Genomic DNA, 15,923 nt, shown 5'->3' with positions numbered 1-15,923 from the left:
GTTTCAAAACAAAAAATGTTTTTTCTTTTGTTTTCAGAGGATAACTCCATTACTATCCTGTGAATGTTAAGCTATTATTACTTTTTATTATTTTATAATAATCTATAATAATTAGTAGTATTAGTTCTATCATTATTATTTTGCCTGTTTTAAACCGCCGTGCTTTTATTTTGACGCAGTTTCCGGCTGTGTGCAGTGCGCAGATCGAAAATGAAAGAAACGAAACTTAAAAACTGCAGAAGTGTGTGTGTGTGCGCGCGCGCCTGTGTGTGTATTTGCGCGTGTGTGTTTAGTAGAAAGGTTCAGTTTTTCTGCTGACATAAAGTGTGTGTGTGTGTGTGTGTGTGTGTGTGTGTGTGTGTGTGTGTGTGTGTGTGTGTGTGTGTGTGTGTGTGTGTGTGTGTGTGTGTGTGTGTGTGTGTGTGTGTGTGTGTGTGTGTGTGTGTGTGTGTGTGTGTGTGTGTGTGTGTGTGTGTGTGTGTGTGTGTGTGTGTGTGTGTGTCACTTCCTCTCTGATCTCACTTTACTGGTTGAAGGTTCAGATTCTAATTCATATTTGTCCTGAGACGATGACAGGTGTCACGTGGATCCTCACCTTCTTCTTCTGTAAGTTTATTATTATTATTATTATTGTTTTGATTTGAATGCACACACACACACACACACACACACACACACACACACACACACACACACACACACACACACACACACACACACACACACACACACTCTGAATGTTCAAATCGCGTCGGTGACTTCCAGGTTTCTTTAGTGGATGAAATCTGGAGTTAAGAAGTTTAGTCGTCTAAACTTAACCGTCACCTGTAGTCGTCTAAACTTAACCGTCACCTGTAGTCGTCTAAACTTAACCGTCTCCTTTAGTCGTCTAAACTTAACCGTCTCCTTTAGTCACTAAACTTAACCGTCTCCTTTAGTGACTAAACTTAACACCGTCTCCTTTAGTCGTCTAAACTTAACCGTCTCCTTAAGTCGTCTAAACTTAACCGTCTCCTTTAGTCGTCTAAACTTAACCGTCTCCTTTAGTCGTCTAAACTTAACCGTCACCTTTAGTCGTCTAAACTTAACCGTCTCCTGTAGTCGTCTAAACTTAACCGTCTCCTTTAGTCGTCTAAACTTAACCGTCTCCTTTAGTCGTCTAAACTTAACCGTCTCCTTTAGTCGTCTAAACTTAACCGTCACCTTTAGTCGTCTAAACTTAACCGTCTCCTGTAGTCGACTAAACTTAACCGTCTCCTTTAGTGACTAAACTTAACCGTCTCCTTAAGTCGTCTAAACTTAACCGTCTCCTTTAGTCGTCTAAACTTAACCGTCTCCTTTAGTCTAAACTTAACCGTCTCCTTTAGTCGTCTAAACTTAACCGTCTCCTTTAGTCGTCTAAACTTAACCGTCTCCTTTAGTCGTCTAAACTTAACCGTCTCCTTTAGTCGTGTAAACTTAACCGTCACCTTTAGTCGTCTAAACTTAACCGTCTCCTTTAGTCGTCTAAACTTAACCGTCACCTTTAGTCGTCTAAACTTAACCGTCTCCTTTAGTAGTCTAAACTTAACCGTCTCCTTTAGTCGTCTAAACTTAACCGTCACCTTTAGTCGTCTAAACTTAACCGTCACCTTTAGTCATCTAAACTTAACGGTCTCCTTTAGTCGTCTGAACTTAACCGTCTCCTTTAGTCGTCTAAACTTAACCGTCACCTTTAGTCATCTAAACTTAACCGTCTCCTTTAGTCGTCTAAACTTAACCGTCACCTTTAGTTGTCTAAACTTAACCGTCTTCTTTAGTCGTCTAAACTTAACCGTCTCCTTTAGTCGTCTAAACTTAACCGTCTCCTTTAGACGTCTAAACTTAACCGTCTCCTTTAGTCGTCTAAACTTAACCGTCTCCCTTAGTCGTCTAAACTTAACCGTCTCCTTTTGTCGTCTAAACTTAACCGTCACTTAACCCTCAGGTGCCGCCGGGTGGCGCCTGTCCTCGGCCTCGCCTGATCTCCGCTCGGCCCTGGTGGTCCGGTCGGGTCAGAACCTGTCTCTCCTCTGTAACCTGACCTCCAGCGCGGAGGTCACCTGGTACCTCCTGCGCTCGGACCAGCTGCGCCCTCTGCTGACGGTGTCGTCCACTGAACTGGAGGAGGTCGTCCTCATCGTTCACGCCACGGACGCCGGTCGCCTTGGAAACCATGGCGCCGTGAAGAGCGGCCCGGTCGCTCTGCAGGTGGCAGCGGTCCGGGAGGACGACGCCGGGCTCTACTTCTGCATCGGACGCTGCGCCGGAGCCGTGTGCGTCGACAGAGGACACCGCGTGGTGGTCGACGGTAAGAGCATCGTGTGTGTGTGTGTGTGTGTGTGTGTGTGTGTGTGTGTGTGTGTGTGTGTGTGTGTGTGTGTGTGTGTGTGTGTGTGTGTGTGTGTGTGTGTGTGTGTGTGTGTGTGTGTGTGTGTGTGTGTGTGTGTGTGTGTGTGTGTGTGTGTGTGTGTGTGTGTGTGTGTGTGTGTGTGTGTGTGTGTGTGTGTGTGTGTGTGTGTGTGTGTGTGTGTGTGTGTGTGTGTGTGTATCCCCCAGTTAGAGCTGGTTAATGTGGCCCGGGAAAGGGAGTCGAGCGCGTGACGTGCTCTGAACGACGACCAGAGGTCAAACTGTGTTTTTGTTTCCGTCTCCAGGAGTCGACAGGGAGTCAGGCCGGCGGCCATGTTGGATTCTGGGGATCTGTGTTCTTCCTGTTTCTTTACTCGTCCTCGGCCTCGTCTTCATCGTTGGATTCTACCTGCACTCAGGTGTGTGTGTGTGTGTGTGTGTGTGTGTGTGTGTGTGTGTGTGTGTGTGTGTGTGTGTGTGTGTGTGTGTGTGTGTGTGTGTGTGTGTGTGTGTGTGTGTGTGTGTGTGTGTGTGTGTGTGTGTGTGTGTGTGTGTGTGTGTGTGTGTGTGTGTGTGTGTGTGTGTGTGTGTGTGTGTGTGTGTGTGTGTGTGTGTGTGTGTGTGTGTGTGTGTGTGTGTGTGTGTGTGTGTGTGTGTGTGTGTGTGTGTGTGTGTGTGTGTGTGTGTGTGTGTGTGTGTGTGTGTGTGTGTGTGTGTGTGTGTGTGTGTGTGTGTGTGTGTGTGTGTGTCTGTCTGTCTGTCTGTCTGTCTGTCTGTCTGTCTGTCTGTCTGTCTGTCTGTCTGTCTGTCTGTCTGTCTGTCTGTCTGTCTGTCTGTCTGTCTGTCTGTCTGTCTGTCTGTCTGTCTGTCTGTCTGTCTGTCTGTCTGTCTGTCTGTCTGTCTGTCTGTCTGTCTGTCTGTCTGTCTGTCTGTCTGTCTGTCTGTCTGTCTGTCTGTCTGTCTGTCTGTCTGTCTGTCTGTCTGTCTGTCTGTCTGTCTGTCTGTCTGTCTGTCTGTCTGTCTGTCTGTCTGTCTGTCTGTCTGTCTGTCTGTCTGTCTGTCTGTCTGTCTGTCTGTCTGTCTGTCTGTCTGTCTGTCTGTCTGTCTGTCTGTCTGTCTGTCTGTCTGTCTGTCTGTCTGTCTGTCTGTCTGTCTGTCTGTCTGTCTGTCTGTCTGTCTGTCTGTCTGTCTGTCTGTCTGTCTGTCTGTCTGTCTGTCTGTCTGTCTGTCTGTCTGTCTGTCTGTCTGTCTGTCTGTCTGTCTGTCTGTCTGTCTGTCTGTCTGTCTGTCTGTCTGTCTGTCTGTCTGTCTGTCTGTCTGTCTGTCTGTCTGTCTGTCTGTCTGTCTGTCTGTCTGTCTGTCTGTCTGTGTATGTGTGTGTGTGTGTGCGTGTGTGTGTGCATGTGTGTGTGTGTGTTCTCTCCTTCCTCCTTTGTGGGGACCGTCTGTTCCCACAGTGACAGAGAGGACAGCGGCGCCCCCCGGTGGTGGAAAGTCGTCGGTGCACAAACTTGATTTCAAGGGAACTTTCTACTTTAAGATTCAAGAAGCTTTATTTATTATTGTGCAACAGTTTCAACACAAAGATGAAAGGGTCAGAGGAACAATTACCATAAAAACATAAATCAGATAAAGATAAAGCCCCAGCACGTTTCACGCCTTAGGACGCACTCCCACTGTTCCTCCGCACCGCGCCCAAACCGTTTTTTCAGCTAAAGTCTGGTTCCTTTGCCGTCCACGGCCCGTTTGGGAGAGGTGGGCTTTAGTAAAGCACGTTTGCACGTGTACGAGCACGAGCGTGCGCACGTGTACGAGCATGAGCGTGCGCACGAGCACGAGGCCTACGGCGGTTCTGAGGTCATTTCCTGTGCGCCTGTTGGGACGTAGAAAAAAGAAGGAGGGACCATGCGCTGACATTTCAAACAATGGCGGTGAAAGGTTCACGTTGGTGTGATGCGGAGGTGGAGTGTTTACTGCAGATTTGGTCGATGAAAAGATTCAAAAACAGTCGACAAGACGCACAAAAACTCCGAGGTCTACGGAAAGATCTGGAAACAAAGCCACGCATCGCCATGACGTCATCAATGCGTGTGACGTGTTACGGCGTGATGACGTATAGGCAGCAAGAAGCATTCTCCGAGGCCCAGGTAGTGTGAGTACAAACGGGCCTGGAGGGGGGGACAAGGACCGTAAAGCACGGGGCACGGGACGGAGGAACAGTGTGAGTGCAACCGTACCGCGTCTAGGAGCGGCACGTAAATAAATGCTTAAATTGTAAATTTCCCACTTTAATCACAGAGAAAATCCATTTTTACTCGTAAATGTTCGACTTTAATCTTGGAAATAAAGATTAATTTGACGTCGGCGGCTGTGAATCGTTGTTATGAGGTTTGCTCGTCGGTTCGAGAGCCCTCAGGTGGGGCTCCTCCCTCACTGCGGCCGCAGCAGCAGCCCGTACGGGCGGATGGACTCCTGCACGATGGCTCTCGTCTGCACGTCGTTGGAGCCTTGCGGGACGTAGACGAGCCACACGTCCTCTCTCTGGCACTTCCTCCTCTTCTCCGGGTTGATGCGGTTCTGAAGAACCACCTTGTACGTCTTCCCGTCCACTTTGGACTTGAACGTCTTGCAGTACTTCTCCGCCATCTTGATTTGCGGCGTTGAGTACACACCTCTTCCCCTCGTCTCCCCGGTGACCAGAGAGGCGGCGGCGGCGTCCAGGAAGTCGTCGTCGGGGCTCCCGTCGTGGGTCACGATGACGCCGAGGGAGCCGTCCATGTTCTGCCCGTGGTAGGAGACGGGCCAGGCGTCCTGCCCCGTCCCCAGCCACACGTCCCCGCCGTCGTACTTCTGCGTGACGTGCAGGGCGACACGGTTCCACCCACAGGGGCGGATGTACGGCTCGTTACCGCGCAGGAAGGTTCTGGTGCCGTCCTGGAGGGTCAGAGGGACATGCTAATGTGCTACATGCTATTGTTATATATGCTAATTAGCCTCATGCTAATGTACCACATGGTATTGTTCTATATGCTAATTAGCCTCATGCTAATGTGCGACATGCTAATATGCTTCATGCTAATGCTTTATATGCTAATGTGCTTCATGCTAATGTCCTATATGCTTATGTGCTATATGCTAATGTATACATGCTCATATGCTACGTGCTAATATTCTACATGCTAATATTCTACATGCTAATGTCCTACATGCTAATATTCTACATGCTAATGTGCCACATGCTACTGTCCTACACGATTATGTCCTACATGCTAATGTGCTTCATGCTAATGTTCTGTATGCTAATGTCCATATGCTAATGTGCTTCATGCTAATTTCCTACATGCTACTGTCCTACACGCTAATGTCCTACATGCTAATATTCTACATGCTTATGTGCTACATGCTACTGTCCTACATACTAATGTCCTACATGCTTATGTGCTACATGCTACTGTCCTACACGTTAATGTCCTACATGCTAATATTCTACATGCTTATGTCCTACATGCTATTGTCCTGTATGCTAATGTACTTCACGCTAATGTCCATATGCTCATGTGCTTCATGCTAATTTTCCTACATGCTAATATCCTATATGCTACATGCTAATATTCTACATGCTTATATGCTTCATGCTAATGACCTATATGCTAATGTGCTACATGCTAAAGAACCAAAAGCGATGACTATAAACTCTTCATAAACTTTATCTGTGATTGATCTGAATGAGCGGATAAAGAAAGATGGCGTCAGGCGCCTCCTCACCTGACCCCGTCACCTGACCTCCTCACCTGACCTCCTCACCTGACCCCCTCACCTGACCCCGTCACCTGACCTCCTCACCTGACCCCGTCACCTGACCTCGTCACCTGACCTCGTCACCTGACCCCGTCACCTGACCCCGTCACCTGACCTCCTCACCTGCCCTCCTCACCTGACCTCCTCACCTGACCTCCTCACCTGACCTCCTCACCTGACCCCGTCACCTGACCTCCTCACCTGACCTCGTCACCTGACCTCCTCACCTGACCTCCTCACCTGACCTCCTCACCTGACCTCCTCACCCGACCTCCTCACCTGACCTCCTCACCTGACCCCGTCACCTGACCTCCTCACCTGACCCCGTCACCTGACCTCCTCACCTGACCTCCTCACCTGACCTCCTCACCTGACCCCATCACCTGACCTCCTCACCCGACCTCCTCACCTGACCTCCTCACCTGACCCCGTCACCTGACCTCCTCACCTGACCTCCTCACCTGCCCTCCTCACCTGCACGTGTGTGAAGTCGTAGTTGAACTTTGGATGGAAGAAGTCCTGCGGGTTGATCTTGACCGTGGTCCGGTGGCTCTGCTCCGGCCCGGCGGTGGAGGGCCCTTCTGTCAGAGCCGGGGGGGAGCCGTACATGTCCTGCTCGTCCGGCTCCTGCAGGGACAGAGTCCCCAGACTCGGGTAGTCCAGCTCTTTGAACCCCTCCTGCTTGTAAAACTCCTTGAGGGCCACGATGTTGACGAAGTCCTGCGGGCTGATGTGGGAGGCCCCGCTGGTGGACTCCACATTACAGCCTGAGAGGGCCGACAGGGCCTCCAGGACCAGCTGAGTGTCCGGCATCGTGACGGGACACGAGACGCTTTGATCCTCCTTTTAAAAAACAACAACAAACGTTTGTTTCTCTTCTTCTTTTTAAAGAAAAGGTCGAAAACAAGAGTCTGAAGAAGCTTTTCTGTCGCCGGCTTCGCCCCAGTTTCTCTCTCCTGCTTTCACTTTCTCTTCCTGCCTGAGAGTCACAGGGCCGAGCCCGTGTGTGTGTGTGTGTGTGTGTGTGTGTGTGTGTGTGTGTGTGTGTGTGTGTGTGTGTGTGTGTGTGTGTGTGTGTGTGTGTGTGTGTGTGTGTGTGTGTGTGTGTGTGTGTGTGTGTGTGTGTGTGTGTGTGTGTGTGTGTGTGTGTGTGTGTGTGTGTGTGTGTGTGTGTGTGTGTGTGTGTGTGTGTGTGTGTGTGTGTGTGTGTGTGTGTGTGTGTGTGTGTGTGTGTGTGTGTGTGTGTGTGTGTGTGTGTGTGTGTGTGTGTGTGTGTGTGTGTGTGTGTGTGTCCACATTAACTCGTGCACTGCTCTGCTCCTGTCTGCAGGTAAACCACCTGTCTGCTGCTGCGGAGCCGCGAGACACAGAGCCACAGAGGTCAGTGCACAAACATCCACGCTTCCTTTTTCCTTTTCCCTTCTTTCCTCGGCTCTTAAAGGCCTAAAGAAAGAGGCCGGGTCACAGCTGAGCTGTGGCGCAGGAGACATGCGCAGTGGGAGCGGAGCTGCGCTGCTGCAGAGTGACAGCAGAGGGCGCCAGAGACACGGGGACGCAGCCTCTCAGGGGCTTTGGTTTGTTTTTAAATCTTTATTATTATTATTATTATTATTTTAATATTTGAAACAATATAATACAAACAGAACAGTGTGACATCATACTTGACAAAGATATATATGTGTGTAAAGAGTCGGAAACAATGCACATTAAATTATAACGATATTACATAAGAACACTTAAAAAGACACAAAGGCATCGAGAAACAAAGACAAATGATAAAATAAAAATAGACACGTGTAAAGAGGTTAAATTAAGACACAGGTTATAAGTCATGTACACCCTCCCACTGTGCCTCCGTCCCGTGCCCCGTGCTTTAGGGTCCTTGTCCCCCCCTCCAGGCCCGTTTGTACTCACACTACCTGGGCCTCGGAGAATGCTTCTTGCTGCCTATACGTCATCACGCCGTAACACGTCACACGCATTGATGACGTCATGGCGATGCGTGGCTTTGTTTCCAGATCTTTCCGTAGACCTCGGAGTTTTTGTGCGTCTTGTCGACTGTTTTTGAATCTTTTCATCGACCAAATCTGCAGTAAACACTCCACCTCCGCATCACACCAACGTGAACCTTTCACCGCCATTGTTTGAAATGTCCGCGCATGGTCCCTCCTTCTTTTTTCTACGTCCCAACAGGCGCACAGGAAATGACCTCAGAACCGCCGTAGGCCTCGTGCTCGTACACGTGCGCACGCTCGTGCTCGTACATGTGCAAACGTGCTTTACTAAAGCCCACCTCTCCCAAACGGGCCGTGGACGGCAAGCGTGCCGCAGTTATGCGCGGAACGGTTGCACTCACACTGGTCAAAGGAACCAGACTTTAGCCATGGAACCTGTTTGGGCACGGTACGGAGGCACAGTGGGAGTGCGCCCTGAATCCCAGTGTTGCTCCTTTGTCTCTGCAGGAAGTGGCTCTGCAGGAAGTGGCTCTGCAGGAAGTGGCGCTGCATTATTCCAGCCTGAAGCATCCACACAAGCCCCGCCCCCCCGGCCGAGCAGCCACACCATTGGTGGAGGAGGACGTCACGTACTCGGCTGTGACCAGGACCTCGAACGCGTCACATGACCTCAGATAAATCTGCTCTTTTTATTGTTTTTAATATAATAATGTAAATATGAGATTTGATCAGTTTATCTTTAAAAACTTAAAATAATTCATTTTTCTGTAAATGATTTTTGTGAGTAAAAATGTGAATAAAGAAAATTATTAAAATGACTTTTATGAAAAACTTACATCTAAAATAACTGAATATTTTCTGAGATTATAAATTCATGAATATAATAAAAATAATCTGTTACTCCCCCATTTATTTCCCACTTTTCCACAAAATTTGTAATTTTTTTCCAGAAATTTTTTGTTGTTTTTTTGTAAATTTTCATCTTTAATCTCAGAGAAAATCCATGTTTTTGTGACTTTAATCTTAATCTGTGAGTTTCCTCTGTTCCTCCCTCGGCTTTGATGGTTGTTTTTTTTTTACCTGACGTCAGTTTCAAAAACCTTTTTCAGCCCAAACGTGTAAATATAAAAATATAAAAGCTGGAGAATCAAACTCTGCTCTGTGAGTTTGTTTCTGTCTCTGAACGATGATTTTTCTTCACTGATTTTTATTCAAAAACAACAGAAACGTGTAGAAACGATGATGTGTAGCTCTACTCTTCCTCCTGCTGCTGCTTCCTGTTCCACATAAACGCACAAGACGAAAAAGTTTATTTCTCATCTGTGTTTTTAATAAAATCATCAGATAAAAAACACTTCTGTCATGTTTGGTTTTTACAGCGTCGCCAATGAAACGCCACAGAAACAGGAAGTGTCACAAATAACTTCTGTCATATTTTCAGTTTCACACATAAACATTTATAAGAACGTGACCACGCAGAGGAAACTCAGGGCGCCCTCCCACTGTGCCTCCGTCCCGTGCCCCGTGCTTTAGGGTCCTTGTCCCCCCCTCCAGGCCCGTTTGTACTCACACTACCTGGGCCTCGGAGAATGCTTCTTGCTGCCTATACGTCATCACGCCGTAACACGTCACACGCATTGATGACGTCATGGCGATGCGTGGCTTTGTTTCCAGATCTTTCCGTAGACCTCGGAGTTTTTGTGCGTCTTGTCGACTGTTTTTGAATCTTTTCATCGACCAAATCTGCAGTAAACACTCCACCTCCGCATCACACCAACGTGAACCTTTCACCGCCATTGTTTGAAATGTCCGTGCATGGTCCCTCCTTCTTTTTTCTACGTCCCAACAGGCGCACAGGAAATGACCTCAGAACCGCCGTAGGCCTCGTGCTCGTGCACAGTGCGCACGCTCGTGCTCGTACACGTGCAAACGTGCTTTACTAAAGCCCACCTCTCCCAAACGGGCCGTGGACGGCAAGCGTGCCGCTCCTAGACGCGGTACAGTTGCACTCACACTGGTCAAAGGAACTAGGCTTGACCCGTAAAACCTGTTTGGGCACGGAGGCACAGTGGGAGTGCGCCCTCTGACAGCTTTTGTTTAAGGCCCAACAGTGATTAAGGACCAGGACGTAGAGTCGGACCCTAACACATTAACGGTGCTGGTGACTGGTTCTGTTCTGCTGCTGTAGTCCGAGTCTAACGTGGGATCATCCTGCTCCTGGTCCTCTGAGCTTCTCTCCTCTCTGTCTGTATCATTCATGTCTCCATCAACATGTTACTAATTCAACTTCTTCCGAGTTGTTTGTGCTTTGTCGTCTCTGCTGATGGTGGTGGTGCCTGCTGCCGTGGTCCTGTGTGCAGGTCTCTGCTGATGGTGGTGGTGCCTGCTGCCGTGGTCCTGTGTGCAGGTCTCTGCTGATGGTGGTGGTGCCTGCTGCCGTGGTCCTGTGTGCAGGTCTCTGCTGATGGTGGTGGTGCCTGCTGCCGTGGTCCTGTGTGCAGGTCTCTGCTGATGGTGGTGGTGCCTGCTGCCGTGGTCCTGTGTGCAGGTCTCTGCTGATGGTGGTGGTGCCTGCTGCAGTGGTCCTGCATGACGCTTCCTGCTGCGTTTATCACTGTTACTCATATAAACTATGACTAGTTTATAAATTATAACATTTGTATCCATAAAAACATCATCAGTAATAAATCCCACTGTATCACAGCTGTTATTGCTCATCATTGATCATATTTACCTCCATAATTATCATCATTTTCATATTCTATCACCTCAGCTGTGCTTGTTTCTACTGTTCTGCTGTTTTAACATATTCACATTACTAAAGATATTATCATAGTTACTGGAAGTGTGTCTGTCTGTCTTTGTGTCTGTCTTTGTGTCTGTCTTTGTCTTTGTGTCTGTCTTTGTCTTTGTGCCTGTCTTTGTCTTTGTGTCTGTCTTTGTGTCTGTCTTTGTGTCTGTCTTTGTGTCTGTCATTGTGTCTGTCTTTGTGTCTGTCTGTTGTCTTTGTGTCTGTCTTTGTGTCTGTCTTTGTCTTTGTGTCTGTCTGTCTGTCTTTGTGTCTGTCTGTCTTTGTGTCTGTCTTTGTCTTTGTGTCTGTCTCTGTGTCTGTCTTTGTCTTTGTGTCTGTCTCTGTGTCTGTCTTTGTGTCTGTCTTTGTGTCTGTCTGTCTTTGTGTCTGTCTTTGTGTCTGTCTGTCTTTGTGTCTGTCTTTGTGTCTGTCTGTCTTTGTGTCTGTCTTTGTGTCTGTCTGTCTTGTGTCTGTCTTTGTGTCTGTCTGTCTTTGTGTCTGTCTTTGTGTCTGTCTGTCTTTGTGTCTGTCTTTGTCTTTGTGTCTGTCTTTGTGTCTGTCTTTGTCTTTGTGTCTGTCTGTCTGTCTGTCTTTGTGTCTGTCTTTGTGTCTGTCTGTCTTTGTGTCTGTCTTTGTGTCTGTCTGTCTTTGTGTCTGTCTTTGTGTCTGTCTGTCTTTGTGTCTGTCTTTGTGTCTGTCTGTCTTTGTGTCTGTCTGTCTTTGTGTCTTTCTTTGTCTCTGTCTTTGTGTCTGTCTGTCTTTGTGTCTTTCTTTGTCTCTGTCTTTGTGTCTGTCTGTCTTTGTTCCTGCTGTTGAAAGAGCAGATTCGGTGGCGTTTGTCTGTTACAGGACAGCGACCCGAGGCAGCGGGGAGCGTTTGCGTCTGGCCGGCGGTCTGGTGACGACAGAGGAGTAGATGACGTCGTGGTGGTTCTGGTCCGGTGGAGTCCTGCAGGGTCTGTCCCTCCAGTTGTGTCGGCCCAGAGAGGCGTAATGGAGGGTCTCCTCCTGAACCCCCCGCTCTGCAGAGACACGGGTGTGTGTGTGTGTGTGTGTGTGTGTGTGTGTGTGTGTGTGTGTGTGTGTGTGTGTGTGTGTGTGTGTGTGTGTGTGTGTGTGTGTGTGTGTGTGTGTGTGTGTGTGTGTGTGTGTGTGTGTGTGTGTGTGTGTGTGTGTGTGTGTGTGTGTGTGTGTGCGTGGTGAAAACAAAGGAAACAAATGGTTCAAAGATGGCGGAGTTACCTGTGTGTGCGTGCGTGCGTGTGTGTGTGTGTGTGTGTGTGTGTGTGTGTGTGTGTGTGTGTGTGTGTGTGTGTGTGTGTGTGTGTGTGTGTGTGTGTGTGTGTGTGTGTGTGTGTGTGTGTGTGTGTGTGTGTGTGTGTGTGTGTGTGTGTGTGTGTGTGTGTGTGTGTGTGTGTGCGCGCGTGCGTGGTGAAAACAAAGGAAACAAATGGTTCAAAGATGGCGGAGTTACCTGTGTGTTTGTGCGTGCGTGCGTGCGTGCGTGCGTGTGTCTGTGTGTGTGTGGCGGAGTTACCTGTGTGTGTGTTGGAGGTCGTCCACGGCTGCAGCTCGGTGGCGTCGTGTCTCACTGCTGCAGACAAACAGACGCTTCCAGCTTCAGAAACATAATTTAGTTTAGACGACTGAAGGTGACGGTTAAGTTTAGTCTCTAAAGGAGACGGTTAAGTTTAGACGACTAAAGGAGACGGTTAAGTTTAGACCACTAAAGGAGACGGTTAAGTGCGTCTGATACCTGCTCGTCTGTGCTTCAGGTTCCTCCTGAACTTCACGGCGCTCAGGAAAACACAGACGGACGCCGAGAGGAGGATCATCATCATCAGCCCGACCACAGCAGCCAGCAGCAGAGCTGAGAGAGAGCACATCTGTAAGTGTGTGTGTGCGTGTGTGTGTGTGCGTGTGTATGTGTGCGTGTGCGTGTGCGTGCGCATGTGCGTGTGCGTGTGCGTGTGTGTGTGTGTGTGTGGGCTCTGACCGCTCTCACGGCTCTTCTCCTCCTTCTTCACCTCGATCACATCTGAAGAACACAAATCCACTCTGAGGTCATTCACATGTGATCACTTCCACTTCCTGTCAGTGTTCAGAGACGACCAAAGTACCTGTTGCCATGGCAGCAGCTGTTGCAGGTGTGCTGCTGGTGTCCTGGACGCTGGTCGGCTCTGGTTTCGCTGATTCATCAAAAAATAGATAATTTCAATTTGTAGCGTCCCCAAAAATACGTAATTTTGCGATTCTGTGAATTTTCTAATCTAATCTCAGAGGCTTCGCCGCCGCGGCTGAACGAACCTCCCGTCAGCACGGAGACTCTGGCCTGCAGCTCGCCGTTGCACTGGTACTCCCCGGCGTCCTCTGGCTGCAGGTCCCGGATCTGCAGCGCATCGTTCCCATAACTGACGCGGCTCCTCTCCGCTTTCACCGTACCGTTCCTGAAGCGGGTGAGGACGACCTCGCCCCTCCCCCCGGCCCTCCGGTGAGACCACCTCTTCTTGAGTTTGGAGGAGCCGCTGCAGGGGAGCAGCAGCGTGCGGCCTGCCGACACCGAGACGTCCCGGCCTGAGGGGGGGCACACGGTTCAAAACTCAGATACTAGATTCAATTGTCATTCAAAAGTCTCCCATAATGCACCACTCCTGGCCCCGCCCCCTCCAGCGTACCTGTGAGCACCTGCAGCTCGGCCACCAGCCGCTCGTTGCAGCAGAACTCCCCGCCGTCAGCGTCGTCGAGCCGCAGGAGGCAGAGGCCGCCGTCCGTCAGCAGGAGGTAGCGTCCGCGGTCCTCGTTGGTCTCGTAGCGTCCCTGTCGGCTCACCAGGACCTTCCTGTCCTGGTGAGTCCAGACCACATCGGCGCTGTCGGGGGCGCCGCACGGCAGGCAGACCTGGTGGTCCTCCTTGACAGAGAAGCGGATCACCGCTGCAGGACAGAAGCACGCCTGAAGCTCGGGTTCTGTTTCTGGACTTTTATTTTGACGCTCTTATTGTGGAAAACGCTTCACAGACACATCGTGTTATAATAACATCTTAAAACCACGACTTCATGTTTTTATGGCGGGGACAGAAACCGTGCAGCCTCTTGGCTTCTCTCCCGTCTCACTCACTTCCTGCCGACGCTCCGTTTTTAGCCTCGTTTCCTGTTTTATCTCCTGGAAACAGACTCGAGTCATCGGCGTCAGACGACAGCGCAGGGAACAAAATGTGCAACATTTAAAAAGGACACAAAGGTTTTTATGGGAGGAGGCCTCGGGGAAGATCCAGGACCAGGTGGAGAGATTAGATCTCCACACTGGCCTGGGAACGCCTCAGGATCCCCCAGTTAGAGCTGGTTAATGTGGCCCGGGAAAGGGAAGTTTGGGGTCCCCTGCTGGAGCTGCTGCCCCTGAGACCTGATCCAGGATCAGAGGCTGAAGATGAGATGACAAAGAGTTCAAATGATAAAACTTTATAATACGGGGAAAAACGATGCAAAGGGGCTTTAAAACAATGACATCATGTCATTAAAAACATAAATCTGTTTAAGTTAAAGAGAGTTTTGCTCCGTTTTTAGCCTCGTTTCCTGTTTTATCTCCATGGAAACAGACTCGAGTCATCAGCGTATAACGACAGCGCAGGAAACAAAATGGCCGATCACATCAACATGTAAAGAAATGAAAGAATTAAAATGATAAAACTGTAAAATACGGAAAAACGATGTAAAGGGGCTTTAAAAAATGTCATTAAATCATAAATATGTTTTAGTTTTTGCTCCTTTATGAAACAGAAACACTCAGAAAAATGATCTTTTTGTCGTTTGACGTGTTTTTCTCTCACGTTTGTCGTTTGTTTGCTTTTATTTATTTATTTTTACACTTTCTGCTATTTTTAAAATACGCACGTTTGCGTCCAAGTGTTTGTTTACGTACGTTTTCCTTTTATTTATATTTTAACTTTTAAATGTATTTGTTCATGTCTGCATAAATGAACGTGTTTTATATCTTTTTAATGTTTAATCATAAAGATTTATTTGTTATTTAAGGATTTTTACTTCTAATTAATGTAAGTTTTGGCTTAATTTAGCTGTAAAATCAGTAAAAATAAATCATAATTATTATTTATTAATATATTTTTAAACTCTCCTGGAAAGAAAATCTGTAAACTCTGAAAATCTACATCACAATCATTCAGTTTATGTATTTATTTATTAATTTTAACATAAATTAAACAGTAAAACGAATCATTTTGTTGCATCAAAAATACATTTTCCGCTATTTTTTTTGCAATAAACCAAAAAATTCTACATTTATTCAGTAAAACTTGTTTTAAATTAACGGAAAAATTAATTCAGGAAGACGAGAAAGTAAAGTTTTTACATTTTTAAACATGTCAGATTTAATTTAAGTCTAAATATTAATAAGTTTTTGTTTTTCTGACGTGTTTAAAATAAAACACGTCTAAACTTAACCGTCACCTTTAGTCGTCTAAACTTAACCGTCACCTTTAGAGTCTAAACTTAACCGTCACCTTTAGAGACTAAACTTAACCGTCTCCTTTAGAGACTAAACTTAACCGTCTCCTTTAGACTAAACTTAACCGTCACCTTTAGAGTCTAAATTTAACCGTCTCCTTTAGTCTAAACTTAACCGTCTCCTTTAGAGACTAAACTTAACCGTCTCCTTTAGACTAAACTTAACCGTCTCCTTTAGAGACTAAACTTAACCGTCACCTTTAGAGACTAAACTTAACCGTCACCTTTAGAGACTACACTTAACCGTCTCCTTTAGAGACTTAACTTAACCGTCTCCTTTAGAGACTACACTTAACCGTCTCCTTTAGACTAAACTCTTAATGAATCCAGAGCGAACACGAGCGGATGACAGGATGTAACTCTACGCAGACGACACCCACCTGTTGCCCTGCAGCCGCTCAGGAGTGCGAGCAGGATCCAAACGCCACCGAAGCTCAAACCGAACATGTCGATGATGAAGAAGCTGCAGCAGAGTCTGAAGCTTCAGTC

General features: G+C 47.8%; 2 protein-coding genes across 2 annotated transcripts; both read right to left on the bottom strand.

The window, feature by feature from the left end:
• Nucleotides 1-4,800: 4,800 nt before the first annotated feature.
• LOC310955630 (uncharacterized protein) lies at nt 4,801-7,096 on the bottom strand (the record flags this gene model as incomplete). Its single annotated transcript, XM_083925564.1, has 2 exons — nt 6,643-7,096; nt 4,801-5,304 (listed from the first exon to the last, which is right to left on the bottom strand). Exons 1-2 carry the CDS (start codon nt 6,979-6,981, stop codon nt 4,801-4,803), a joined length of 843 nt encoding a protein of 280 aa, XP_083781690.1. The 5' UTR covers nt 6,982-7,096.
• Nucleotides 7,097-10,652: 3,556 nt separating this feature from the next.
• On the bottom strand, nt 10,653-15,881 carry LOC310955423 (uncharacterized protein; the record flags this gene model as incomplete). The annotated part of the gene is made up of 8 exons (XM_083925241.1): nt 10,653-11,936; nt 12,452-12,508; nt 12,671-12,784; nt 12,911-12,952; nt 13,035-13,103; nt 13,222-13,488; nt 13,590-13,847; nt 15,815-15,881. 8 exons carry the CDS (start codon nt 15,879-15,881, stop codon nt 11,758-11,760), a joined length of 1,053 nt encoding a protein of 350 aa, XP_083781367.1. The 3' UTR covers nt 10,653-11,757.
• Nucleotides 15,882-15,923: the final 42 nt, after the last annotated feature.

Source organism: Echiichthys vipera, assembly GCF_963691815.1.
Source record: "Echiichthys vipera genome assembly, chromosome: 13".
Lineage (NCBI taxonomy): Eukaryota > Metazoa > Chordata > Actinopteri > Perciformes > Trachinidae > Echiichthys > Echiichthys vipera.
Note: the sequence above shows the minus strand (reverse complement) of the source record. Positions and strands in the feature narration are given on the sequence as shown.